The sequence below is a fragment of the Phocoena phocoena genome, chromosome 1, assembly GCF_963924675.1.
Source record: "Phocoena phocoena chromosome 1, mPhoPho1.1, whole genome shotgun sequence".
NCBI classification, from domain to species: domain Eukaryota; kingdom Metazoa; phylum Chordata; class Mammalia; order Artiodactyla; family Phocoenidae; genus Phocoena; species Phocoena phocoena.
The window spans coordinates 20,223,771-20,251,051 of NC_089219.1; the positions used below are offsets into that span (position 1 = coordinate 20,223,771).

Here is a 27,281-nt window from a genome sequence, read left to right on the forward strand (position 1 = left end):
TAATATACACACTGTGCTAAGCGCTTAACATGCATTATTTCATTCAATTATTACAACAACCCTAAGAGGTAAATACTACCAGAATTCCCATTTTACACATGAGGAAGTTGAAGCTCATAAAAGTGAACAAATTAGCATAGAGTCACAGGGCTAATAGCGGTGGAGTTGTCTGATTTCTGACCATGTTCTTCGTCCCTGAACTGTTTTCCTCATCTGGCAAATCAGCAGAGCACCTGGCCCACAGTCCTCGGCAAAGCTCAGTTCTCTCCCCAAAACCCACCTCTCAGTAGCACTAAGGATATTGCTGAATCTCAGTACAAGTCATATAGAAATTGCTGGAGAGTTTGACCTTCTTGGTTCAATCTCATGAAATTACACTCCTCAGAACTTGACAGTTTATTTTTTCTGTAAATTTATTTATTTATTTATATTTATTTTTGGTTGCGTTGGGTCTTCGTTGCTGCATGCAGGCTTTCTCTAGTTGTGGCAAGCGGGGGCTACTCTTCGTTGCGGTGCGCGGACTTCTCATTGCGATGGCTTCTTTTGTTGCGGAACATGGGCTCTAGGTGTGCGGGCTTCAGTAGTGGTGGCGTGCAGGCTCAGTAGTTGTGGCTTGCCGGCTCTAGAGCGCAGGCTCAGTAATTGTGGCACACGGGCTTAGTTGCTCCGCGGCATGTGGGATCTTCCCGGACCAGGGCTCCAACCCGTGTCCCTTGCATTGGCAGGCAGATTCTTAACCACTGCACCACCAGGGAAGTCCAGAACCTGACAGTTTAAAGAGATGGGGAAGGTGCAAAACCAAGTGTATCTATTAGGCCGTATGGCCCAGTGATTAAGAGCTTGGATTTTGATGCCTAAATTCCAGTTTTGCCAAATTCCTTCTGGTGAGAGCTTGATCAAATCACTTCTCTATGGCTGTTTCCTCATACATAAAATGAGGCTAATACCACCTGACCTCATGGGCTTACTGTGAACAGCAAATGAGATGGTGCAGGTAAAGCTCTGAGCACAGTCTGGGACACACAGTAAGGGCCCAATAAATGTTGGCTATTACGATGATGATAATACCGTTTTCCATGCAGCTATGGCCAGGGACATTTCGCCTCTGCATCTGGCTGTGATGGGACAGAAGTGAGCTTCCTACTGACTTCCTACATCCCAAGTACAGAGTATGGGCCTCTCCTGTCTGTCTGTCACTTTGCAGGCCCAGGGGTAAGTGGTGCCCCAGAAGAAAAAGGGGGCAGACGAAGGTCCCCACAAGGCCAAGACATAGAGTTGGAATCCATCAATTGACATTTCAAGAGCCCAGTAGTCTTCTTGAAGAAGGGCAAGCAGGGGAGCTGTATCAGGACACATGCTGGCAAGGGGTTTGGGGAGTGCTGAGAGCATAACAAGAACCCCATCAGTCTTAGCCTGACACGTCCAGGAAGTGGGAGGGATGAGGAATTTCATCCCATCCTGTATTTACTTACCATCCTTCCTGACTGACACACCACTCTGTACACAGAAACTTCACAATATACCTATACCATTAGGATGCCTCCACAGGTACGGTCCTGTAACAGGATGGGGAACAAGAAGATGCAAAAGAAACCCGAGACATCTTCTTTGCTTTTGGAAAGGATTCACTAGAATGCAATTTATCAGCACATGTCAATTAATATGCAGGATTACCTTGCTTATTTAAAAGGCCATTTAACTGGTGCCCTCTGATTCCCTGGAAGCTAACAAAAAACCGGACAAAAGACCAAAGGCCTGTGATACCCCCTCTGAGCAGTCAAAGGAAGGATTACAAAGTCTAAGCACTAAAGGCAGTGCATTCTAGTTGCAGGAATGTCCCTAAAGCCCTCTCTCAGTGACTATTTAGTTTTACTTGAGACAGTTGTAAATAACATGGCTGATCAGAAGTTATAAATTTGAAGTGAACAGGGAGAGCTGCTGGGGGGTGGCACAGTCAAGGCAGTGAAGAGTAATGGCTGGCAGGCTGACCACAAGGGAGACAACACAAACTATGAAAAGCAATGAAAAGAACTAAGAGGCCAGCAGCTGGGAGCCACGTAGTGTAGGTGCAAACGGCTCTCCATATCTTCACAGATCAGAGGGCGCCACTGCGCTGGCATTAGACCTGGTCACAGGTGTTTTTGTTCTCTGGGGATGGTATGGAATGTTAGGTACGGCCAGATGATTAGCTCTGGCCAATGAAATGTGAATGGAAATAATGAGGGTCATTTCTGGGCAGGAGCTTTAAGGGCTAAGTGGGTGCTTCACCGTGTTCTCTTCCTGTTCCACCATGGCCAATGGCAACATTTCCAGATAATGGCAGCTCTGCCAGCCTGGTTCCCCAAGTGAGGATAAAAATGATGCAGAGGATGGGCTTCCCTGGTGGCGCGGTGGTTGAGAGTCCGCCTGCCGATGCAGGGGACACGGGTTCGTGCCCCGGTCCGGGAGGATCCCACATGCCGCGGAGAGGCTGGGCCCGTGGGCCGTGGCCGCTGGGCCTGCGCATCCAGAGCCTGTGCTCTGCAGCGGGAGAGGCCACAGCAGTGAGAGGCCCATGTACCACAACAACAACAACAAAAAATGATGCAGAGGAGAGTCTCGAGCTGACCCACAGAGGACAAGAAGCACAGGCAAGAAATAAACTTTTATTGCTTTCTGGAATTGCTTGTTACTACTGTATAATTGAATCTATCCTGACTGAAACATTCTAAAAAGTTAAATGAGGTCAGATCACATTAAGAAATGTGAGCATTATGTTTCTGGTAAATTACCCTTCAATATTATAGTCAATATAATGTTGTGTGACTTAAAGGATAATTTTCAGTGAGGAAAATTCACCTACTCCAATGACATCAGATAAATGAGTCATTACCAGAACATGAACTGAATAGAGGAGATGGATCCAGTTTCCGAACAACTTCTTTCTCTAGGAAGGGTCCAGGTCTTTACAAAATATACCTGCATTATTTATGGGTCTAAGGCAGAAGTTGGGTCTCACGCTCTAATGCTGTCAGAACTGACTTCTCAGCGTCTGCAGAACCAGCCCCAGGCACAAGGGATGGCTTCTACTGGTTCTGTGATTGCTGAGGGGCTCTGGTCCCTGTCTAGGGGTTAAAAGGCCCTACAATATATCTGTATGTGCTCTCATAGAAGGAAATCCATAATGTGTTCTTGAGTAAAAACAGCGAGGCAGCAACTTGAGAATGTACAGCCTTATTACGTATACATGGAACATTTACAAAATTGACCTCACACCGAGGCAACAAGCAAGTCTCAGAATGAAAACCACGTGGGTCATTTTCTCTGACCAAAAGCAGTTAAGCTAGAAAACAACAGCCATTGGGTAACTAGGAAAATCTCACATGTTTGGAAAGTAGGAAACATACTTTTAAATAATCCATGGGTTATACATCTTTTCACTTAATCCTCCTAACTATTCAGAATGCAGATCCTCATTTTAGAAATGCAGGAACTGAGACTAAAAAGAGAACATAATTTGCTCAAATTTACCCAGCTAGCAGTGGTGAAGCCTGGACTCAAAACCACGCTATAGAACTCTAGAGCCAGGGCTTTAACGATATTCTCCTTATGCTGTGTCTCACTGGAATCCACAGATCCTCCCCAGGTAGGTCCACAGCCTCAATGGATCTGGTGTTTCACCTCTGAGAAAGAATAGCTGTTGAGAGATGGGAGACAGTCCCAGCTTGCTTTGGTGACACTGACCTTGGCCCTGTTGCATAGAGGCGCATTTCCTCTTGCTTCCTCTGGGGTGCCCTACTTGGACCAAGGTGAGAGGTCTAGAGTAGTGGAGAGGGGTGTTTCAGGTTGATGTTCCCAGACGGCTTTGAACTAGATCACTAGGAAGACTTCCTTTCCTTTCAAAGTTTTTTTCCACATGGGTACAAGCGGTAAGCAATCAAAGAAAGACAGAAGGAAAAGTTACTTCCAGATGGCTCCCCATCTTGCTGTAATGCAGTTTAAATACAGAAAATATTCTAGGCAAACATATCATTAGGCAAACATGAGTATTAATATCATTCATATTAAAAATGGAACAGAATGGAAATTCAACCTATATCTTGACTTAAATTTGAGACTAAGGCCTCAGAGCCAGAAGACAACTACAGCACCCTGATTCTGCGCAAGTTGGAGGCTCACGATATCTGAGGTAAGAGGCAAGTCCTAAGACTTCTCTCTAGGGAAGGCTTCCTGAATTCGAACCGACCAAACTCCCTCACCGTCGTGGTGAGGGCCTGATCAAATGGCTACTTAACAATGCTATTCTCCCTTCTCCACCCCAACCTACGTCTGTTGTTTCCTGTCAAGCTACATTTTCAGCAAGACTCTAAGACATTCAGAGCTTCTGAGGTACCCGTTGCCCTTCAGCCTCTCTCCTTATGCTATCAGGACAACGCTGTGTGCCCCTTCCACGGGCTCACAAGTATAACTTCATCCTGACTAAATGCCTGAGACTATGTTTCATGCAGTGAGAAGGCTTGAAAATAAACAGAAAATCTGATGGTGGTCCATATCCTAGAAAGCTACCTAAAGTGTTTAGAACTCACCAAGCAACACTGGGGAGGGAGAAGGGGGAGGGGGAGGAAGAAATAGCAGCAGGTTGGGCTAGAGGTCCAGGCAGTGGGACTTTTCCCTCCATCCTTTGGCTCCATTTCTTCCACTGCAGAAGCCACACTGGCCCAAGATGAGGGAGTCAGCTGGCTGGGTTAACAGCGTTCACAGTGCTCAGCCTGGGGCTTGGATCCTCCCTTGCCCCGTCCCACTGCTTGCTCCCCACACCATCAGGGCTCAGTCCCCAGAAAGTCAGTTTGCCAATCAGTGAGTGACCCAAGTCCCAACATGAGTTTACGATCAACAAGTCCAAGATCCAAGTACCCGGTTATCCAATCAGCAGTGTGATTACATCCTCTCAATCTGTGCAGAAGGCTCACGATGACCACCTCCTGATAGGAGGACATGGGTGTCCCTGGGCAGGCCCCCAATGGGAACTCAGCTCAGTGACCTTTCACAAATGACCCGTTGTGCCTACAGGCTGGACAGATGGTGTGGGGCCCCTGGGGTTAGTGATGGTCCGATGCCTTCAATGAGGTTGTTCCATTGGTCATAGTCCTCGTTCAGGTCTGAATGAGAAAAAATCCAGGTTAGGTAAACGGTTGTAAGGTTAGATCAAAGAGTAGCTACCATGGATTTAGTGGGTCACACTAGAGAGAGGAGCACCTGGGATACTAAAAGGACTGGTTACGGTGGCTGTGATGGTGGAAGAAATAATGACAACTACTATTCATACATGTGCTTCATAAATGACTTGCTTGACCCATAACAACTCAGTAACGATAATAATAACAGAAGGTAGCACTTATTGAAGGATAACTCATTCCAGGAACTTTGCTAAACATGCATTGTTTCATTTAATTTTCATAATATCCCTATGTGTTAAGTACCATACTGGCCCTATTTCACAGTTGAGGAAACTGAGCCTCGGTGAAGCTACCTGATTTGTCCAAAGCCATTACAGATGGTGAGTGGTAGAGACAGAATTCAAACCCCGGTCAGAAAGGGTGAGAAAGTGGAAAGCTCACTTCCAAGCCCATGGATATTGCTGAGCAAGAACAGATCCTTCACACGCCAACCAGTGAGTGTGGAAGCGGGGCCACGTCAGTGAAGGGCATAGGACAGCAACATCATGAAGCAGCAGAACACCGGGTACAGTTCAACAGAGGGCCCTGGGACCACGGGCAGATGGATCTAATGACTTGGCGAGAACAGTCAGAAAGGGTCCAAGGCCGCAGGCTGAGGGAGTAGGACACAGCTGAGCAGGCAAATGGTGTTTTTGTTCAAAACAAACAAAAAACCTGGGACAGAAGGCAGCGACCACTCTCCTTCAGCTTCAGATCCCCAGGGCCCTGCCAAGAACCTGGCATGGAACAGGTCCTCGGCAAACAGAGCGACATATTCATTAATACAAAAATTACCGAGCACACCACTATGTGCCACGGTTTGTTCTTGGTGCCAAAAATACAGCCACAGACAAATAGAAACCCTCATCCTCTCAGAGCTCACAATCTAGGAGGCAGAGATAACAACAAACAAAACAAACTACATAGGATATGAAAAGGTGAGCAGCGCTGTGGCAAAAATGAAAGCCAGACAGAAGCAGTGCTGGTGGCCGGGAGATGGGGGTGACAGGAGGAAGGGACAGTACAATGGTTTTTTGGGTTGTTTTTTGTGTTTTTTAATAAATTTATTTATTTATTTATTTTTGGCTGCGTTGGGTCTTCATTGCTGCGCACGGGCTTTCTCTAGTTGCGGCGAGCGGGGGCTACTCTTCGTTGTGGTGAGTGGGCTTCTCATTGCAATGGCTTCTCTTGTTGCAGAGCATGGGCTCTAGGTGTGTGGGCTTCAGGAGTTGCAGCACGCGGGCTCAGTAGTTGTGGCACACGGGTTTAGTTGCTCCGCGGCATGTGGGACCTTCCCGGACCAGGGCTCGAACCTGTGTCCCTTTCATTGGCAGGCAGATTATTAACCACTGCGCCACCAGGGAAGTCCCAGTACAATATTTTAAAGAGGGTTGTCAACATGAGTCTCACTAGGAAGGTGAGCTTTGAGCAAAATGTGGAGGTGGGAGTGAGCCATGAGACTACACGGGAAGAACATTTGAGGCAGCAGGAACAGCAGTGCAAAGGTGTGAAGCGGGAGTGTGCCTGGGGTGTGGAGGCTTGTGCAGCGACAGTGAAGTAGGCCCGGGGAGCAGCCGCAGGAGGGACGCTGGGTGTTGGCTTTGTCTCTCAGAGAAATGGGAGCCACTGGAGGATCCTGAACAGCGGAGTGACAAGATCTGGCTTCCTTTCTGAAACAATCACTCTGGCTGCTTCATTGAGAAAGGACTGTGTAGGGTGGCGGTAGGGAGATGAGTTAGGAAACTCTTAGAGTGATTTAAGTGAGAGAAGAGTTGGACAGAATGGTAGTTGGGGTGGTGACCAGTGATTACTTTCTTTTTTTAAAAATAAATTTATTTATTCATTTATTTATTTTTGGCTGCATTGGGTCTTCATTGCTGCGCACGGGCTTTCTCTAGCTGTGGCGAGTGGGGGCTACGCTTCGTTGTGGTGCGCTGGCTTCTCTTGTTGCGAAGCATGCAGGCTTCAGTAGTTGTGGCATGTGGGCTCAGTAGCTGTGGCTCGTGGGTGCAAGAGCACAGGCTCAGTAGTTGTGGTTCACGGGCTCTAGATCACAGGCTCAGTAGTTGTGGCGTGCGGGCTTAGTTGCTCTGCGGCATGTGGGATCTTCGCGGACCGGGGCTCGAACCCATGTCCCCTGCATTGGCAGGCGGATTCTTAACCACTGTGCCACCAGGAAAGCCCCAAGTGATTACTTTCCATTTGTATTTTGAAGGCAGAGCCTATAGGATTCTCTGAGGGATTAGATGGGAGGTGTAAGAGAAAAGAATGGGGACTTTGGTTTGAGTAACTAGAAGGATGGAGTTACTATTAACTGAGGAGGGAAAGACTGCAGTTGAAAGCCGTTCTTGTGTGTGATGTCCCTAAGAAGTCGAGATGTTGAGTAGTGGGTTATATAAATCTGATGTTCATGGGCGAGATCAAACTGGAGACATAAACTGGAGAGTTGTCAGCACAGATATGGCATTTAAAGCCATGAGACTAGATGACATGAGGAGATACAGGTAGAGAAGCGGTCCAAGCCCTGAGTCCTGGAAGCAGCAAAGCAGATGGAGGAGGAGCAGACACTGAGAGGGGAGGAAGTCACAGGGGGACGTCTTGGAAGTAAAGACAGGGCTTCACAGAGGAGGGGCGTCACCAACTCTGTCAGCAGCTGCTGAGGTTCCAGTGAGATGAGGAATGAGGAGAAGTGATCGCTGGATTTAGTGCTGTGAAGGTCACCGGTGACCTTGACAAAGGCAGTTTTCATGGAGGACTGGGATGCAAAAGGCTGAATAGAGTAGGTTCAAGAGAGAATAGGGATCTTCCCTGGTGGCGCAGTGGTTGGGAATCTGCCTGCTAATGCAGGGGACACAGGTTCGAGCCCTGGTCTGGGAAGATTCCACATGCCACGGAGCAATTAGGCCAGTAAGCCGCAACCACTGAGCCTGTGCGTCTGGAGCCTGTGCTCCGCAACAAGAGAGGCTGCGGCAGTGAGAGGCCCGCGCACCGCGATGAAGAGTGGCCCCCGCCTGCCACAACTAGAGAAAGCCCTCGCACAGAAACGAAGACCCAACACAGCAAAAATTAATTAATTAATTAATAAACTCCTACCCCAAACATCTTCTTAAAAAAAAAAAAAAATCTCCAAGCCAAAATTTATTAAAAAAAGAGAATGGGAAGAGAAGAATCAGAGAAAGTGAAGACATTCTTGTGAGGAGTTCGCTATCATGAGGAACAGGGAAACAGAGTGGTAACTGGGGGGCAAAGTGTGGGTCAAGACAGATTCTTTTCAAGAGGAATTTCAGCATGAAATAAACCAGCAGAGGGGAAAATTTGATGATCTAAGGTAAAGAGGAAAGAATTGCTGGCACAATCATCCTGAGCAGACCAGAGAGGGTGACATCCACCGTGCAGGGGGAGGGCTTGGCCCAGTTAGGCGACTGGAGCAGAAACCTAGGAACCAGACGGAAAGCTGAGTATGTGCGAGAGGGTAGGTAGATGCAGCGTTGGGATTTGAGGAGGTACTGACTGCCTCCATTTTCTTAGTGAAGTGGGAGACAAAGGTAAGCAGCTGATTGACAGGATGGGGGAGGTGTTAGAACTTTGGAGAGAAAGAGGAAGGCGTGAAATGTCTTCCAGGAGAGTGGGAGGGAGGATGAGTAGCTGGAGACAGGAGCTGCATGTAGTTCGTATGAAAGAAACACCAATTCTTAACAGAAGGTAATACAATCCCTGTGTCAGCGGAACATGTGCTCTCAGAGGTATTTTTTAGGATCACAGGTATTTTCTAAAAGTGGTGAGAAGTTCACCTGAGCCACCTACAACCTATTTTAGTTTCCCACGTGACAATGTACTGTGGGAAATGGCCACCAAAAAGCTTTTCTCTCTTAGCAAAACTAATTACCCCAAGCTGAGAGCCTTTGCCTTTTTTCACTGTCCTATCTCTTAATCACTTGGATACTGCAAGAGCCTCCTAGCTGGGCTCTTTGCTGGGCAGCTCTCAACCTGCCCCATTTCACCCATCCTCCGTGATGCACCCAGACTACAAACACAAGTCTAATCATGACAATCCCTTGCTTAGAACCCACCAAGGACACTCACAGCCCAATTCAAACTTATGGGACTTCCCTGGTGGTTCAGTGGTTAAGAATCCGCCTGCCAATGTAGGGACATGGGTTCGATCCCTGGTCCGGGAAGGTCCCACATGCTGCGGAGCAACTAAGCCTGTGCACCACAACTACTGAGCCTGCGCTCTAGAGCCCGTGAGTCACAACTACTGAAGCCTGTGCACCTAGAGCCCGTGCTCCACAACAAGAAAAGCCACCGCAATGAGAAGCACGTGCACCGCAACGAAGAGTAGCTCCCGCTCGGCACAACTAGAGGAAGCCCACACGCAGCAACAAAGACCCAATGCAGCCAAAAATAAATTTAAAATAAATTAAATAAATTTTTTTTTAAATTCAAATTTATTTCAGCAAATACATGGGCTTCTAGATCTGGTTTCTGCCCACTTCTCTACCTTTCTCTTCCAACAATTCACTATCCTGAACTCCAGATACACTAAACACAGCTTCTCAAAACTGACCAAGCCCACACCTGTCTTTGTGCCTCTGTCTAGAAGACCCTCGGCCCCTCCCTGCCTAGTGAGCGTTACTCATCTCTAACATTAAAGACAAGCATCGTTTTGTCTAGGGAGCCTCCTTTCCTAGCTGTCTTTTCCGTTCCATCAGAGTTAGGGCCTGTCCTCTGTGTCTCCCGAAGACTCAGTGCATCCCTGGGTCAGCAGAGCCACTACCAGAACAGTGCAGCAATGAAGCACCTGGGCTTTCGAATCAGACAGCCTAGGGGGCATTCGGGCTTTGCCACTTACTAACCAGATAACCTTGGATGAATTACTTAAATTTTCTAAGCTTTAGTATCCTCGTCTGTAAAATGGAGTTAATAATAAAAGCACCCATCAGAAAGGGCCATCTGCAGGATTAGACATGCTAATGTAACTAAAGTACTTAGCAGAAGGCCTGGCATAAAGCACGTCCTCAACAATCTTCCTACAATCTAAGACTCTCCTAACCTTCTGCTGGTCTCCAATAGTGAGTATCTTAGCTCAATGGACATTGCTACTCAGGGGAGAGCAATCATGCCATGGTGGGCTCCCCTCTCATCTTTAGCTCTTCCCTAATGATATGATGCCTAAGAGGAAACAGGGAAAGTGGGCTGAGCACCGTGTAATCAGGCCCTGTTAAAGTCTTGAGACATGGATCCATTCCTCTCCTACCAAGTGATAAGAATGATGCTCTAGGGCCTCCCTGGCGGCGCAGTGGTTGAGAGTCCGCCTGCCGATGCAGGGGACACGGGTTCGCGCCCCGGTCCGGGAAGATCCCACATGCCGTGGAGCGGCTGGGCCCGTGAGCCACGGCCGCTGAGCCTGCGCATCCGGAGCCTGTGCACCGCAATGGGAGAGGCCACAGCAGTGAGAGGCCCGCGTACCGCAAAAAAAAAAAAAAAAAGAATGATGCTGTAAGGTCTCTATTAACCCTAAAGGCTCTAAACCCATGCTGGCACAATGGCTCACAATGAGCAAGATGAAATGAATAGGCATAAATATTAAAATGTAAATTTAGGTTCAAAAAGTCAATACATTCGAAATAGGACAGATACATTTTAAAAGCAAAGTCAATCCAAATCAGATTTGTTTGGCACTTGGTGGAAAGGTTAATACACTCAGGCCATCCAACTAGAAGTCTAGGGTCCAGAGCTCAGAGGTGACAGTCCTGCTGTACCAGGCACTGGCCACACCGCATCTGGCATGTCGTGTTCAAGTCAGGGCAGCACACATTAACAGGCACACCAACAAACAGCACATCCAAAGGGGGAAATAAAGGCCCCACGGGAAACTGCACAGAGAACAGGTGGAGGTACCAGGCACATTTAGCTTAACGAACAGAAAACTCAGAGAGGACACCATAGGTGACTTCAAATATCTAAAGAGCTGCCATGTACAGGGGTCTGAGGCTTCTCGGGGTAGCTCTTGAGGGGATACCCAGGGCAAGTGGGGAGGAGTTACAAAGAATCAGATCTTGGTCTTAGGTTAGAGTTAGGTCAAACCTAACTTCCTTTCTGAAGGAAGCTGCCTTACTGCCTAGCACCTGCTGAGGGATCAGCCTTGCACAGATAATGGTAGCCTACTCCATTCTGACTGGATCAGAAAGGGACCTCTGATCAAGAGAGCTCTGGGCCCGTGTTGGGCAGTGGCCTACAACGTGTTTTGGCCCGTAAAGATGAGCTGGTACAACCCAGTTGTTTCTCTTGGCAATGTGGTCTAAGAAATCCCAGAAGTATGGCGGTGAACAGAGGGAGCGGAAGATGAAAGGATGCCACGAGGGGAGAGGACAAGCCGCAAGGGGTTCAAGCCAACCGAAGTGATAAGGAAGCAGAAACAGTGAATACGCAGATGCTCTCAGCAAGAGTAAAAGTACAGAGTGGAAAGAGGAAAAATGCAGACCGGAGCAAAGAGAAACAGAGATGTCATGAGAGGAAGAGACAGAGAGACTGAGCCCAAGAGAGAGACAGAGAGAAGTCAGTCTTACAAGCTACCTCGGTTCCCGTAACTTTTCCCTTCCCTGCCTGGCCAGGTGTACTGTCATAAACAAACTCTCCTTCCTTCTTGAGGTAAATTAGTGGATCTCCAGTCCTTGTAACCAAAAAAAGCCTAACTAGAATATCAATTCTTAAAACTATTGAAGTTTCCTGTGACGGAGAGGGCTGACCCTCAGAGCAGCGCACTCTCCAGGCTGCGTGACCACACAGCAGGGAAGATGTGAGAGGATGTCTTCTCTGGGTGGGAGGCTGGACCAAAGACCTCTACAGGTCTGGCCATTTGCTGGCCTGTGATTTATGACATTAGTCATCATCCTTCTATGCTTTTTCTTTTTGTAAATAGCACTTCCACAATTTAGCCCATCTTCTATCGTCATCACTTCCTCCACAACACAGATAAGGTGAGTGCTAATGAGTTAGAACAAAGGTAGTGGAGTAGAGAGAGGTGAATGTTCCATTTACAATGAGGAAACCAAGGCTCAGAAAAGTTAAATGACTAGGCCAAGGTCATTCAGGTGGTAGAGACAGAATCAGGATCTCCAAACTTTCGGCTAAGTGTTCTTTCTAGAATTCTATGGAACTCTCTCCTTCATTCACATTTTGCCATAAATCTCCCTGATCCGAGACATGTCAGTATAGACCACTGTGCAGAGAAATCTAAGAGACCCCCCCACCAGCTGTCCCACGAGCCCCAGTTCTCTCCTTACCAAGGTGCTTCTGCAGGAAGGCCAACATGGCCTGCACCACAGTCTCCTGACCTTTATAGGGGTCCAAGCTCCCATGGGTTTGAGTGGAGAAGAATTTAGCAATCCAGTTACCAGCCATAAAAGCAAAGTCAGTTTGACTCCAATGAACAGAACCACTAAAAGAAAAGAAAAACAAGTAACTGGTAGGGCTCTGGAGGCTAGGGCACATAAATATTTAAGCACCTACAATGTGCAAGGTGCTTTACATGCATTATCTCACTTAATTTTCACAACAATCTTGCAAGGGAAATATTTTCCTCTTTGACAGACCAGAGGAGAGAAATGATCTGCCCAAGTTCACACAGCTAGTAAGGGATGGAGCTAGGATTTGAAAGGAGGTATACCTGGCTTCAAAGCTGCTTCAACTCCTAGACCATAAGGCCGGACTATGCAGGGAAAAGGCGGAGTCGGCTGGAGAGCGGATGGGGCATTGAGGCGAGGTCTGCAGCACCTGCCATTCCCACGTTATTATAAACTATCACCCCATGGCTTTTACCCAGTGACTTCTGAGCATTCACAAAACTTATCAGCTCCATCTTTAGCTCAGAACTGTACACAAAGTAAACAGGAAAAAGAAATAACTTGCCTTTAAGTAATCAGAAAAGTTACGGCAAGTGCTTGTAAAAGAGTGTTTCTGGATCAGAATTTAAGTCCTTTGACATCAAATGCACTTAATTTGAAGGTGAAATTCTCACTAGGTTCATTTCTAGCTAAATTACTCATAACTAAATTTACTAGTCAATTCAATGAGGGAAGGAAGATTTAAATGTTAAACTCTATTTGATATCATGCAGAAAAACTGACTTTAAAAGGGATTATCTAAGGTACATGCGAAAGTATAAAGAAAAATATAATGGATACTTGAGTATCCAGCACTCAGTTTAAGAAATAATATATCACCATGAGTTAAATCCAGGGACTTCCCTGGTGGCGCAGCGGTTAAGAATCCACCTGCCAATGCAGGGGACATGGGTTCGATCCCTGGTCTGGGAAGATCCCACATGCCGCGGAGCAACTAAGCCCATGAGCCACAACTACTGACCCTGCGCTCCAGAGCCTGTGAGCCATAACTACTGAGCCCACGTGCCACAACTACTGAAGTCCGCATGCCTAGAGCCTGTGCTCCACAACAAGAGAAGCCACCGCAATGCGAAGCACGTGCACTGCAACGAAGAGTAGTCCCCACTCTCCACAACTAGAGAAAGCCCTCGTGCAGCAACGAAGACTCAACGCAGCCATAAATAAATAAATAAATTTATTAAAATAAAAAAAACAGAGCTAAATCCGCAGTTTTTGTGTACCCCTTCCCAAATGCTCTCCCTCCCCTCCAGAGGTCACAGTTATCCTGGATCTGAATGGCTTAGGGAAACTGTCAAGCAGTCTGCTGCTGTCATGAAATCAACATGAAAGGAGAGGGGCTGGCCCCAAGGAAGACAGCCTGGGCCAAGATGGGCAAGGGAAGAAGCCATGGCCTACTGAGCAGACCCCTAGCAGTCCTGGCTTTGGATCTGGCATTTCAACCACCTGAATGAGCCCATAGGGCCATGACATGTACTTACTTGTCATTTCGCTGAAATAGGACCTGGGATCCTTGAATCATGTGGGCTATTTGGCTCAAGTACAGGGCAGGACCAAGTCAGAGACTTGTCAGTGAGACTTTAGTCCTGCATCTGTAGCTCTAAGCCACTTCCTATGTAAAGTTCATTCTTTTTTTTAATAAATTTATTTATTTTATTTTTGGCTGCGTTGGGTCTTCGTTGCTGTATGTGGGCTTTTCTCTGGTTGTGGCCAACAGGGGCTACTCTTTGCTGCAGTGTGCAGGCTTCTCATTGCGGTGGCTTCTTTTGTTGTGGAGCACGGGCTCTAGGCGTGTGGGCTTCAGTAGTTGTGGCACACGGGCTCAGTAGTTGTGGCCCACAGGCTCTAGGTGCAGGCTCAGTAGGTGTGGTGCACGGGCTTAGTCGCTCCGCAGCATGTGGGATCTTCCTGGACCAGGGCTTGAACCCGTGTCCCCTGCATTGGCAGGTGGATTCTTAACCACTGCACCACCAGGGAAGCCCTAAAGTTCATTTCTTAAAGTCACTCAAAATCTTCTCTCTGTGAAAAATGCCTCCTAAAATCAAACCATCTGATAGTGTTGATGACGGAGTGAAGAGAATATGGTTTCTCTCAGGCAGAGAATAGATGGTTCATGGAAGATACCTGAATTTAGGTATTCATGAAGGTCTCTAAAAATCCATCTTGTGAGTGTCAAAGGTCTACTATATCCATACTCTTCAAAAGACTCAATAAAATTCCCAGATGAGATTAGAGATTCCTGGAGTCCACCCAGACCCACACCTCTTCCTCTCTAACACATAATCCCATAACACCCTGTCATAAAGTCATATAAGCTAGTGAATAAATCACTGTAGGTAGAGCTAAGTGTTAAAGAAGGACAGATATGAAATTCCAAAGGAATTAAGATTTTGAAATTCAGGAGGTATTTATGTATTCTATCAATGGGTAGAACTTCTGGATAATTTAGAGGAAATTACGGGAGCCACAGCTGAGCAGAAAATGGAGAGGCCACTGGGGATCAGGATCTTGGAGTTTACTCACAGGACAGTGATGATCCTGGACTGATCATGCTGGGCACAAATCTTCTTCATCAAGTTGACACTCTCCATTGTCTGGAATTTCTCAGCATTGATGAAAAATATAGGGCCTCGGGCCGTGGGGTAAAAGTCATGTTCCAGAGGAAACATCCAAGCATCCAGAGCCACAGCACACCTGGAACAGGACCAGACACATGGAACTGCCACGTAGAAACTCAAGCAAAAATAATTAGGGTAGTTCTCCCTTCGGTGGGGTAAAAAGCTCAGAAAGCCAGGAAGGGGAACCAGGGCCCATACCCTTCAGTTAGGATCTTGGATAGAGATCATTTTACCTGTCGCCAAAAATCCTCTAGATTTTTAAACTCTCTGAAAACAAGGATCAGACCTCCTCCTTCTCTTGGAGCTACTCTCAGGCAGCTGACTTGAGTCGCACAGAATGGCACTTCATTCATTTACTCATTCATTCATTCACCTCATCAAGTACCTACTATGTGCTTAGCCTTGTGCTGTGGATTTAGAGATAAATGACACAGTTGTTGCTCTCCTGGAGCTCCCAGAATAGCAGTGGAGATAGAACCACACAAGGTAGCAAAATACAATTTAGTGTCCCGATTGCACAAGCTGCTAAGTAAGCCCATAGCATACGTGGCAGGAACGTCAGGGAAAGCCTCCTTGTTGCCACAACTCAAAGTCATGGCCAGTTTGTCCAGCAGAAATCTCTGTCACCAAGGGCAAAACCAAGGCCCTAAGATTAGCATCCTACTATCCCCCACCCCCAATGCTCCTCCAGTCTCCTCCATCTCAATAAAGGACAATGATCTTCCACTCAAATGATGGGCACACAGATGAAAAACCTTGATTCCTCTCTTTCCTTCACCTCAAACATCACTAAGTCCTGAAAATTCTAAAACCCATCCTGACTCCCTTCACTTCTCTCCATCCCACTACCTCCATCCTAAAGCAAATCCCTCATCTCTCACCTTGACTCTGAAATAGCCTCCCTCTACTTAGCCTCCTTGTTTCCAGTCTTATCCTGCTACAACCCACTCTTCGCATAGTGGTTTTTAAATGTAAATAAGATTTTTCTATACTTAAAGTCTTTCAGTGGTTTCCTGTCATACTCAGAATAAAATCTAACTTCCTTACTCTGGCCAGAAGGCCCCATGACCGGGCCCCTGTTTATCTCACTGATCACACCTTGAATCGCTTCCCCCTTGCTCACTATGGTCCTCCCACACTGAAACAGCAAGCTTCTTTCCACCTCAGGGACTTTAGCTGTTCCCTCGGCCTAGAATGATCTTCTCCTAGACCTTTATGTGGCTGGCTTCTTTGCCTTTGAGTCTAGCTTATGTCACTTTCTCCAGGAAGCGTCCACATACTCCAGCTTATCAGCCTATTTTACTTTCTTCGTTGCACTTGGGTGCCAGGGATTTGATTACTTGTTTGCTAGTCTCCTCCCACAGTCACATAATTCCATGAAATCAGAGACGTTGCTTTCTTCTTCACCACTGAATCCCCACCTCCCAAAACAGTACCTAGCACAAAATACATGCTGAATGAATGTATGGTGTGTGGAGCTAACAGCAGCATCACTGGGAAACTCACCGAAATCGGGTTTCCTTGGCCAAAGCCAGAATAGCTGTGGCCCCTCCAAATGAATGTCCCATTACAGCCACGCGGCTCACGTCAATGCTGCCCTGAGAAAGGTCAGAAACACAGGGGTGCATTTTTAGGAACTCTTCAAGGGCAAGAGGAAGAAACAGTGAGACAATGATGCAGAAACACAATACAGTGGGCGAGACCTCCAAAACCACGGTATTAAGCACCTCTTGCCCACTGGAGAGCAACGGGTCAGGCCATCCCTGGACTGAACAGCCTTCTGTAGGCACGAATTCTGAAAACCACATTTTTCATCTTTATTTTAATAATCTTGCCACCTATAATATCTGGACGAGGTAGATATTCAAATATCTATGAATAAACAGAAATTATGTGACCTATCAGTATAAGAGCACGTTAAGAATAAGAACTGTCAGGAATTCCCTGGAGGTTCAGTGATCAGGACTCAGTGCTTTCACTGTGGCGGCCAGGGCTCGATTCCTGGTCAGGAAACTAAAATCCCGCAAGCCGCACGGTGCGGCCAAAAAAAAAAAAAGAATAAGAATTCACTTTATTTAGATCCTTGCCTTATAACCAATCCAACCAGAGGGATGGATGACACGTGCTCCAAGTCAAGTACAGAATGGGGGCGTTCCTACTGCCCCTCCACTTTGCTCTGAAGCAAGGACTGCTTGTACCAAAACCAATTCAGGTTCTACTTCCTCTGACATCTGTCCTGACTTTTATCTAGCAAAGTGAGCCTGCTCGCTCTAACGTGCTCTGCAAGCATCTATTTCTGGTTGTCCCCAGAAGCCTTCAGGACATGGTTATATAAAAAAACCACTGCAGCTGCCTCCTAAGGGGCTCAAAAAAGTCTCTCCAGGATTTGCTGCCCAGCCTCTGCCCTGAACCCATGTTGTCCTTTGCTCTTCCCAACTTCTATCCCAAGTTTTTGTATCTAAATTCTCCCCTCTTTGCTCAGGACCTTTGGACTGGTCAAGGTTTCTTCAGCTTTTTTAATAAGTTAATATATCTACATAACTCTAAAATCAGGAGTATATAGAGAAGTCTCCTACCTACCCTATTCCCTGTCCACACAGTTGCCCACTCCCTACCCAGACAGGTAATTTGCTTGCGTCTTTACAGAGCTTACTTATGCCTACACAGGTAAACATGAATATATACTTTCCCCCCTTTTACACAAGTGATACTGTAACTTACTTTTTTTATATAATAATATTAGTATATAAAGAGCTTCCTTATTCTTTTTTACAGCTACATTTGATTTCACCATGGTACAGACAGCTACTGATCACCAAAACTGTTCTTCTTCCTGGACACACAGCTAGACTCTATTTCCCAGCAGTTAGATGTGGCCTTGTGACTTGATGTGAGCGATAGCGGTCTTGCGATAGAATATGAAAGTGATTATCTCCATTTACAGGCATGGTCTATAAAAACTCTTGCATGCAAACCTCCATGCTCTTTCCCACTCCTGGCTTAACGTACATGGTGAAGTTGGGTTTCACAGGTGGAAGAGGGTGGAGCGATTAGAAGAAGGGAGCCTGGATCATGTGGGAGAGAAATAAATTTCTCTTTGTTAAGCCCCTGAGATTTGGGGCTTACGTGTTATAGCAATTAGTATTATCCAAAATAATACATCCATTGTTCCATAATCTATTAAACCAGCTGTGGTCACTTATGGGTGAACATTTAGGATACTATCAATCTTTCATTATTACAAACACCACTGGGATGAATAACCTTGTACATACATCATGTTACATGTGTGCAGGGATGTGTAAAATAAATTCCCGGAATTGGACATTGCCGGGTCAAACACTAGTGCATTCGTGCTGTTGAGAGCTATTGCCAAACTGCCCTGCATGGGGCAATCTGCACCCACACTGGCAACGGAGCAGAGGCTACTTCCCCACAGCTTTGCTGACAGGGTGAGTAATCAATTTTTGGATCTTGCTCAATCTGACAGATGAAAATTCACTTAGCTTTTTTCATTCTGTGTTTCTCCAAAAGGCTGCCTCTTAACTAACCTAACTACACATAGCCCGCCATCCCCCGACGTCTGTCTCAGGCCCACAGGCCCACAGGCCTGAACTGTGGTGCCTGGCCCTGTCTATCTGGTGGGGACTGATGACATACACCATATAGCGGGCAAAGCTCTCTAGATTTCAGGTCCTGCCTTACATCTTGGCCATTCAGGCTGATGCTTCTTCCTGGAAGACTCTTCCAGAGCCTTTAAAAGATATTTTCTAAAGAAGCTTTGGGGCACACTGCATAGGCAAAAAGCCCCAAATTAAAGTTTGACTCTACCACTTGCTTAGCTGTGTAACCTTGGGCAGATACTTACCCTCTTAGATCCTTGGTTTCTTTCTATGTAAAGAGATAACAATGCATATGTTTGTGAAAAGAGCTCTCATCATAGGAAGTCCTCATAAAGGAGTAATTATTATATATTTACATATATATATATGTATATACCATTCTCACTCATACAATGGAATATTACATGGCTATTAAAAATCATGCCATAGGGGCTTCCCTGGTGGCACAGTGGTTGAGAATCTGCCTGCTAATGCAGGGGACACGGGTTCGAGCCCTGGTCTGGGAGGATGCCGCAGAGCAACTAGGCCCATGAGCCTGCTGAGCCTGCGCGTCTGGAGCCTGTGCTCCACAACAAGAGAGGCCGCCATAGTGAGAGCCCCGCGCACCATGATGAAGAGTGGCCCCCGCTTGCCACAACTAGAGAAAGCCCTCCCACAGAAATGAAGACCCGACACAGCAAAAATTAATTAATTAACTCCCAAAAAAAAAAATCATGCCATAGAAAAATATTAACAGGAATAAGAAGACGTTCATACTGTGACATTCATACTGTTTTGCTAAATGAAGAATAGGGCCACAAAACAGCTTGTATTAAATAGTAACATTATTGTTTTTTTGTTTTTGCGGTACGCGGGCCTCTCACTTTTGTGGCCTCTCCCGTTGCGGAGCACAGGCTCCAGACACACAGGCTCAGCGGCCATGGCTCACGGGCCCAGCCGCTCCGCGGCATGTGGGATCTTCCCGGACCGGGGCACGAACCCGTGTCCCCTGCATCGGCAGGCGGACTCTCAACCACTGCGCCACCAGGGAAGCCCAACATTATTGTTTTTTAAAAAATGCATCTTAAAAGAACTGAAAGGACAAACATCAAAATATCCAAAAATTCCGTTTCTTTTTCCTTCATGCTTTTGTGTGATTTCTTGGTCCTCTAAATAAAGCCTGAGCTACTTTTGAAATTACAGAGGAAAGGACTGGATAGGGGAGGAAAATGTGCCTTCATGGGCACCAAATTCCATGGGGGGGACAGTTTCTCTCCTCCTGGGGGATTCCTGGGATTCCTTTAAAGGCAGGAATGAGCCTGCAGTAGACAACATGCGTTGTATGCGGCTCCATAGCTCTTCCTTTGCGGAACAAACCATCACTCCCTCACCCATGCGGCCCCATGGGGCTGTCAGTCCTGGTGCTCAAGTTCCCCTGACCCGGAAGTGGGTGTATAACGTAGGCAGGCCAACCAGAATACCCTATCCCTCTGGCACAGTGACTGGCCCAGAAGGGGCATGTGACCCAAGCAGGCCATGGCCTTTCCAGATTGCTGAAAGCTACCAGAGTTTCTTTTCCTTTTAGGTCTGGAGCTGAGTTGAGATGCAGGCTTGGAATATGCCAGCAACCACCTTTCTTGCCTAATGGAGAGAGTCTGGTGAGAATGAGGCCCATATACACAGAGTGGAGTTGAGCCAGGAGAAGGGAGAGAGTGCCAGAACTTTGAGGACAATGTTTGAGACCCTGGATCAGGCCATACTGGCCTGAAGACAATCTGCTTTTGGTCTTCCTACTTAGTTGGGCCAATAAATTCTCTTTTGGTTTAAGCTAGTGAGTTAGGCTTCTGTTATTTGCAAGCAAGAAAGTCTTGATGAATAAAATGTGCTCCAGGTCATAGCATCTGCTGCCATACCTTCAAGGTCATCAGATCCAACCCGCCAGGCACGGTGTTGAGGACAGTCTGCCCAGCAGCGGCCTCTTGCAGGACAGTTAACACCCTCAGGCACTCGCTTACCCTCTGATGCACCTGCAATAGACAGTGCCAGTGGGAGCTGGAATACTGCACAACCATCCAGCGGGGATCTCGCTCCCCTACAGAGCCGAGGAAGAACGCAGAGATGACGTGCCCACGCACATCTCATCCAGCACTGTGGCCCCCACACCCTGAGAAAGGCTTAGCTCCCTCACAGCCACACATGTAAGCACCACCTAAGAGCACAACGAAGTCAGCCCTGCTGTTCAGACTCTACCTACCTACCCGTGGTACACAGGGCTATAATATGGGTATACAGTGTGCCATATGAAAGCACTTTGACAGCAAAAGGACACAAAGGTGTTCCTATCACCAATCCAGTACTGGATTCCACTTGCCCACTTATAGCACATGTCTATTGTTTTTGTCTGCCTAGTACTCACCTGCCCTTACTTCTCTTGTTAACCCTGACTTTTGAGGATTGCCCCTCCCCCCAAAAATTTAGCAATGTATTTCGGATGGGAACTTCGTATTTTGGTACTTCTCCCCAGCCTCGGAGTCTCTATCTAGGATTTTTCATCTTGCGCCTTGGGGTAGAAGTTGGGGACAACCCCAAAACAGCCCTATTGTCTCAGATGGTGAGGGCAAACATGTGCAACCTCATAAGGTAAGCCAGTCAGCAGATGAGACCAACCAGCAGAGGGACAGAGATAAGAGTGAAAAACAAGTCCCAATGGCATTTGGGACTAGCAGTCTTGCCCTTCCCTTGTCTGCTTACATAAGCCAACCAATTCTCCTTTTTGCCTAACAAGCTTAAGTTGGGTTTCTGTCACTTGCAATCGTAAGAGTCTTGATTAATACCTCATTTCTCTGATGTGACAAGCTCAGAACCTCTATGACTAAGATTTCAAGAGAGGTTAGTTCAAAGTCTTCTCAGTGAGTGTTTTATAGGGAGGACAGGCTTAGTTACTCTCCCTCCCCACTGGCATAAGCCTACCTGGCAATTCCGAACATGGAATTCCTTCTCCCCTTCCTCAGTTTGACGGTGGGGGATCCATTCCTCCTCCAGTGACTCGCTGTTGGGCTGGTTTGCCTCTGGGGGCCGCTTGCAGAAACAGGTGGCTGCAGCTGACCCATCCCTGCAATACATGTGCCACCAGAGAGAAACCAGAAGACACTTGGACTTATTTCTCCCCTTTACCAAATCCTCCCATTTCAGCCAAGACATTCTAGATTATCCTCTAGCTAAGAGGGAAGAAGATTGGGGGCACACATAGGAGAGTAGAAAAAAATGTGGATTTTGGAGACTGACCTGGGTTTGAACCCCAATTCAGCTATGTCACTTTCAGCAAGTTATTCAACATCTTTGAACCTTGGTTTCCTCACCTTTAAAATGAATATAACCCCTACCTTGCATAGTGCTGTGAGGACTAGAAATAATATATCTATAGGGAACTAGCCTATACCTTAGCCCACTGCAGGCACCCAACCCATGATGGTTCGTTGTGACTGTCATCCCTCACCTGTGCTCTGGTACAGCAACCACAAAGCCATGGGAGGCCAGCTCCATGCAGAAGGCTGAATACAGTGTCCTAAAGATCCAGGAAGGAACCGAGAGAAGTGATCAAAAGAAAGGCCTACCCTTAGCCCCTAGTCCAACCATGCTCTGCTAGTAGCCATCTCAAAAGATGGAATGGAGGAAGCTTCATTTGCAGCAGCCCTGGCCCAGGAGCTTTTTCCAGCCAGCATACCCCTGCTCTCACCAAGGCTCCAGGGTCCTCCTCCAGGAAGCATGTGCAAGTCAATCCACCGTGTTTTTCAACCCCACACACTGACGCATCTCCTCCACCCCCAACCCCAATAGTTTGGCTACTTCAAACAATTGCATTCTTATTGTCTATATATTGTATGTCTCCCAACTTAGTTGGTAAGCTCCTTGAGGACAGGGACTCGGGCTATTTCTTTAATATGCAAATATGCATATGAGATTTAGCACATGGGTTTTTTTGGTCTGTCCTCCAACTTTCCAGAAAAAATATGGCAGACACTGCTAATTGCCTACTCCAAACACCTATTTTTCCCTTCCTCCTTAATAATAGAATCTAATTTTCAGCTGAAGACATTGTCATGCAAAAAAATATGACATTTCCCAGCCTCTCTGCAGCCAGGTTTGTCTGTGTGATTAAGTTCTAGCCCAGCAATAGAAATATAATGCTATCCTCCTAAGTAATTTAAAACTTTCTAGTAGATATATTTTTAAAAGTAAAAAGAAAGAGGTAGAATTAATTTTAATAATATATATTATTTAACCCAATATAGCCAAAACATCATCATTTGAACATATAATCAAAATTTTTAAATTAATGAAATATTTTATTACATTCTCTTTTTTTTTCATGTGAAGTCTTTGCAATCCAATGTGTGTTTTATACTTATAGCACATCTCAGTTTGGACCAGCCATATTTCAAATGTTCAATATGCACATGTGGTTAGAAGCTACCGATAATGGACAGAGCAGCTCTAGTCAATGGGATGTAAGCAGTTGTGTTATATAGAACTTTCAGGAGGTTCTCCCTTCCTATTGCATAGACTGCGGATGTAACGGTTAGACCTAAAGCAGCCTGGGTCATGAGATACCCTTAGAAATAGAAGCTACACGTCTAGTTTTCCGACAGCTTTGTAGAACTATCATATCAGCTCTGTCTACCTCTAGCTTTCTCTTTACCTGAGCAAAAAATAAATTTTATGTTATTTAGGTCACTATTGTTTGGGGTTTTTCTGTGAAATACAACTTACTCAGATCCTAATTGATGCGGAAAGTCAGTGTCTTAAGTTTCTTTTCACCTTCTCACTTCTCTCAGGGAGGCAAAGAACTGGACTTGAGAGCCAGAGATTTCTGATCCCTTCCCAGTTTAAACTGTAACTTTGGACAAGTCTACCTTTCAGAGCCTGTTTGCTCATCTGTAAAATATGCATCCCCCTCCCCGCGTACCTCACAGGACTGTGTGGGAACCAAAGGAGACAGAGGCACATTACAAATGGCTAGGTAGTGTTTAAATATATATACTCCTCCCTGGGATGGGAAGCCAGAGGTCTGTGACTCATGAGAAGGATTTCAGGTCCTGAATTAACCGCAGATGCAACAAGAGGAAACCATGTCCCTTTACCTCCCTGCCCCTTTTCTTGGAATTTCACTATGGTTAATGAAGAGTATTTATAACTGATTCACCCCAGTTTATTGAGATCTGAAGCCTCAATACAGACTCTTAGACCAAAAAGACCACTCTAAAGTCATGTGTTCACCTGCTCTCTCTATAAAACACCTGTCAGCTTAGGAAATAATATTTCTTAGCTTCTTTTCCCCACTAGACTACAATCTGAAAGCAGGATCTCTATTTTATTCACTACTGCAAACCCAACCCCAGCATAGCACACAGCAGGTACTAAATTTACTGAATAAGAAATCAACATTGAAAACCATGTTGGACTTCCCTGGTGGTGCAGTGGTTAAGAATCTGCCTGCCAAGGCAGGGGTCATGGGTTCAAGCCCTGGTCTGGGAAGATCCCACATGCCACGGAGCAACTAAGTCCGTGTGCCACAACTACTGAGCCTGCGCTCTAGAGCCTGCAAGCCACAACTGCTGAGCCCATGTGCCACAACTACTGAAGCCCGTGCACCTAGAGCCCGTGCTCCGCAACAAGCGAGGCCACCGCAATGAGAAGCCCGCTCGCCGCAATTAGAGAAAGCCCGCATGCAGCCATGAATACCCAACGCAGCCAAAAATAAAAATTAATTAATTAAAAAAAAGAAAACCATCTTGCTGCCTTTCTAGCCTCATCTCCACATCTGCTCTCCACTTCCTGCCATGTGCTACAGTTATGTGAATCCATATTCAGTCTCCTCTAGTGGATGCAAATTCCTTGATTTGTTTATCTCTATATGTCCCACCTTCTTTTCATGCCAAGGAGCTGGCACAGAGCAGGTGCTCAGCAGATACCTGCTGAATGTATGGAACCTAGCAAAACATAAATATTCATTGGGAAACTACTATTTTCCAGGTAATGCCCTAGGAACTGGGAAAGATAGAAGACAGACATGGTCTCTGCCTTCGTGGAGCTTACAATCTAGTTAAAAAGACAGACATTAAAGAATAATCACATAAGTAATTAATTCATTACAAGTACGTTAAGTACTGAGAGGTACTTATGAAAGCACACCACGGGAAAACTTAACCTAATATAATATAGGGGTCAGGATGGGTGTCCCCAAGAAAGTGACACCCAAACTAAGACCCTGAAGGTAATTTGGAATTAGCCAGGCAAAAGACGAAAAGGAGGAAGAGGAAGAGAGAAGGAGAACAGCAAGTATTCCAGGCAAAGGGAACAGCCACAAAGCACAGCACAAATGAAATCCCTGAGGCAGAAAGTAACATGGTGCCTTTAGGGATGTTTGTCTGGAGAGCTGGAGTAGGGCAAGTAGCAAGCAACAAGGCTGGAAGCTTTGTCCTGGACCTGCATTCAGGTAAGCCAATGACAAGAGTTGAATTAAGTTCAAAGGGCCATTAAAAAGATCTAGATAGGGTCTTCCCTGGTGACGCAGTGGTTGAGAGTCCGCCTTCCGATGCAGCGGACACTGGTTCATGCCCCGGTCCAGGAAGATCCCACATGCCGCAGAGTGGCTGGGCCCGTGAGCCATGGCTGCTGAGACTGCGCGTCCGGAGCCTGTGCTCCACAACGGGAGAGGCCAGAACAGTGAGAGGCCCGCGTATCACAAAACAAACAAACAAAAAAATCTAGATAGCGGACTTCCCTGGTGGCAGAAGTCGTTAAGAATCTGCCTGCCAATGCAGGGGACACAGGTTCAAGCCCTGGTCCGGGAAGATCCCACATGCCGCGGAGCAACTAAGCCCGTGTGCCACAACTACAGAGCCTGTGCTCTAGAGCCTGCGAGCCACAACTATTGAGCCCGCGTGCCACAACTACTGAAGCCCGTGTGCCTAGAGCCCGTGCTGTGCAACAAGAGAAGCCCTGCAACGAGAAGCCCATGCACCACAACAAAGAGTAGCCCCCGCTCACCACAACTAGAGAAAGCCCGCGCGCAGCAACGAAGACCCAATGCAGCCAAAAATAAATAAATAAATTTATTTAAAAAAAAAAAAGATCTAGATAGGGAAGTGACATTCATTCAACAAATATTTATCGCACATCTACAATATTCCAGGCACTGTTCTAGATGCTGGAATGACAAGATCATATCTGGTTTTATAATAGATCTGCCTGGCTACAGTGTAGACAATGGTTTGGGTGGGGGTGGGAGGTGTGAAAAGGCAAAAATAGATGGCTTTGTGTAACACTCTGGGACATAAACTAGACTTATACGTTGATGAATGAACTTACAGAGAGAATATTCACAAGCTTAAATAAGAACGCATGCACTACAGTTATTAAGCTACGTATATAACACACCAAGGTGTAAAAATCAGAATTCATGGGGAGAATTCTGAACGGATACTGACTTGTAAAACTTGGATCAGTGTCTCCCGAAATCTGGTGAAAGAGACCTTACAGTTCATCACCCCACGATCCTCCACGTAGAGAGACAGAGAGGAAAACTGGCAGGCGTGTGCACCTGTTAGGTGCCTGTCTGAGTCCTCATAACCCACACTGTGGGAGCAGCATTCCATTTGACAGATGAGGAAATGTAGGCTCAGAGAGTTCTACCACAGTCCCGAGCTCACAGAGTGCAGTGGTACGGCTGAGATTTACAGCTGAGGCTGCAAGCTCCACGGGAGCAGGAACGAGTCTGTCTTCCTCGTCACTACGCCAGTGCCCCAGGCCGAGGTGCCCTCAGTGTAGGTTGAATAAATGACTCTCTGACCATAAAGCTCAAGCCCCTTCTAGTACTTCTAGGCTGTTATAGAGGAAGAAAGCTAAAAGCAAGTATTTATATAAATGCCAGAACATGAGAAGCCAAGGATATAAAAGGCTCCACCGGGTGAAAGGGGCCTGGGGGAAGGCCTTCAAGAGAAGGTGGACCCAGTGCCTTGGGATGAAGCACATGGTAGGTAAGAAAACTGACAAATGGATATACGCGTTGCCCTGCCCTTTGAGAATAAGCTGAGACCCAGCAGCTGTAACCAGGCAAGGAATATGACAAGGTCTGGGGCAGAGCAGCTCTTACCTGAAGGCTCCCAGGCCATGGGAGAAGATGATCAAGGGGTATCCAGAGTCCTTTGTCTTAAAGGGGCCATTCCAGCTAACAGGCAGGCGACAAGATCCTAGCAGAGACAAGGGCTATAGACTCTCCGGCTGAATGCGAAGGGCAGCCTGGGCACAGGTGTGATGAGGACATGTGGCCCTCCTCTCAGGAGAACCACCTTTTGCCCGAGCAGCCTAGGACAATCAATCACCTATTCTTTCCCCTTTTCTCCCCTAGGGAGCATAAACACAACAGAAAATGGGCAGATAAATCCAAAGGGGAGGTACTGA

General features: G+C 46.6%; 1 protein-coding gene across 1 annotated transcript in view; it reads right to left on the reverse strand.

Moving 5' to 3' along the window:
• Positions 1-4,014: 4,014 nt before the first annotated feature.
• The window catches only part of PAFAH2 (platelet activating factor acetylhydrolase 2), a 30,645-nt gene continuing 7,378 nt past the window's right edge, over positions 4,015-27,281 (reverse strand). The window contains exons 4-11 of the mRNA XM_065881203.1: positions 26,974-27,070; positions 22,315-22,383; positions 21,789-21,930; positions 20,732-20,845; positions 16,723-16,814; positions 15,122-15,292; positions 12,482-12,636; positions 4,015-5,138 (exon numbers count right to left, since the gene is read on the reverse strand). Of these exons, the coding sequence (XP_065737275.1) occupies positions 5,044-5,138; positions 12,482-12,636; positions 15,122-15,292; positions 16,723-16,814; positions 20,732-20,845; positions 21,789-21,930; positions 22,315-22,383; positions 26,974-27,070 (935 nt within the window). The 3' untranslated portion in view covers positions 4,015-5,043. The remainder of the gene's footprint in view (positions 5,139-12,481; positions 12,637-15,121; positions 15,293-16,722; positions 16,815-20,731; positions 20,846-21,788; positions 21,931-22,314; positions 22,384-26,973; positions 27,071-27,281) is intronic.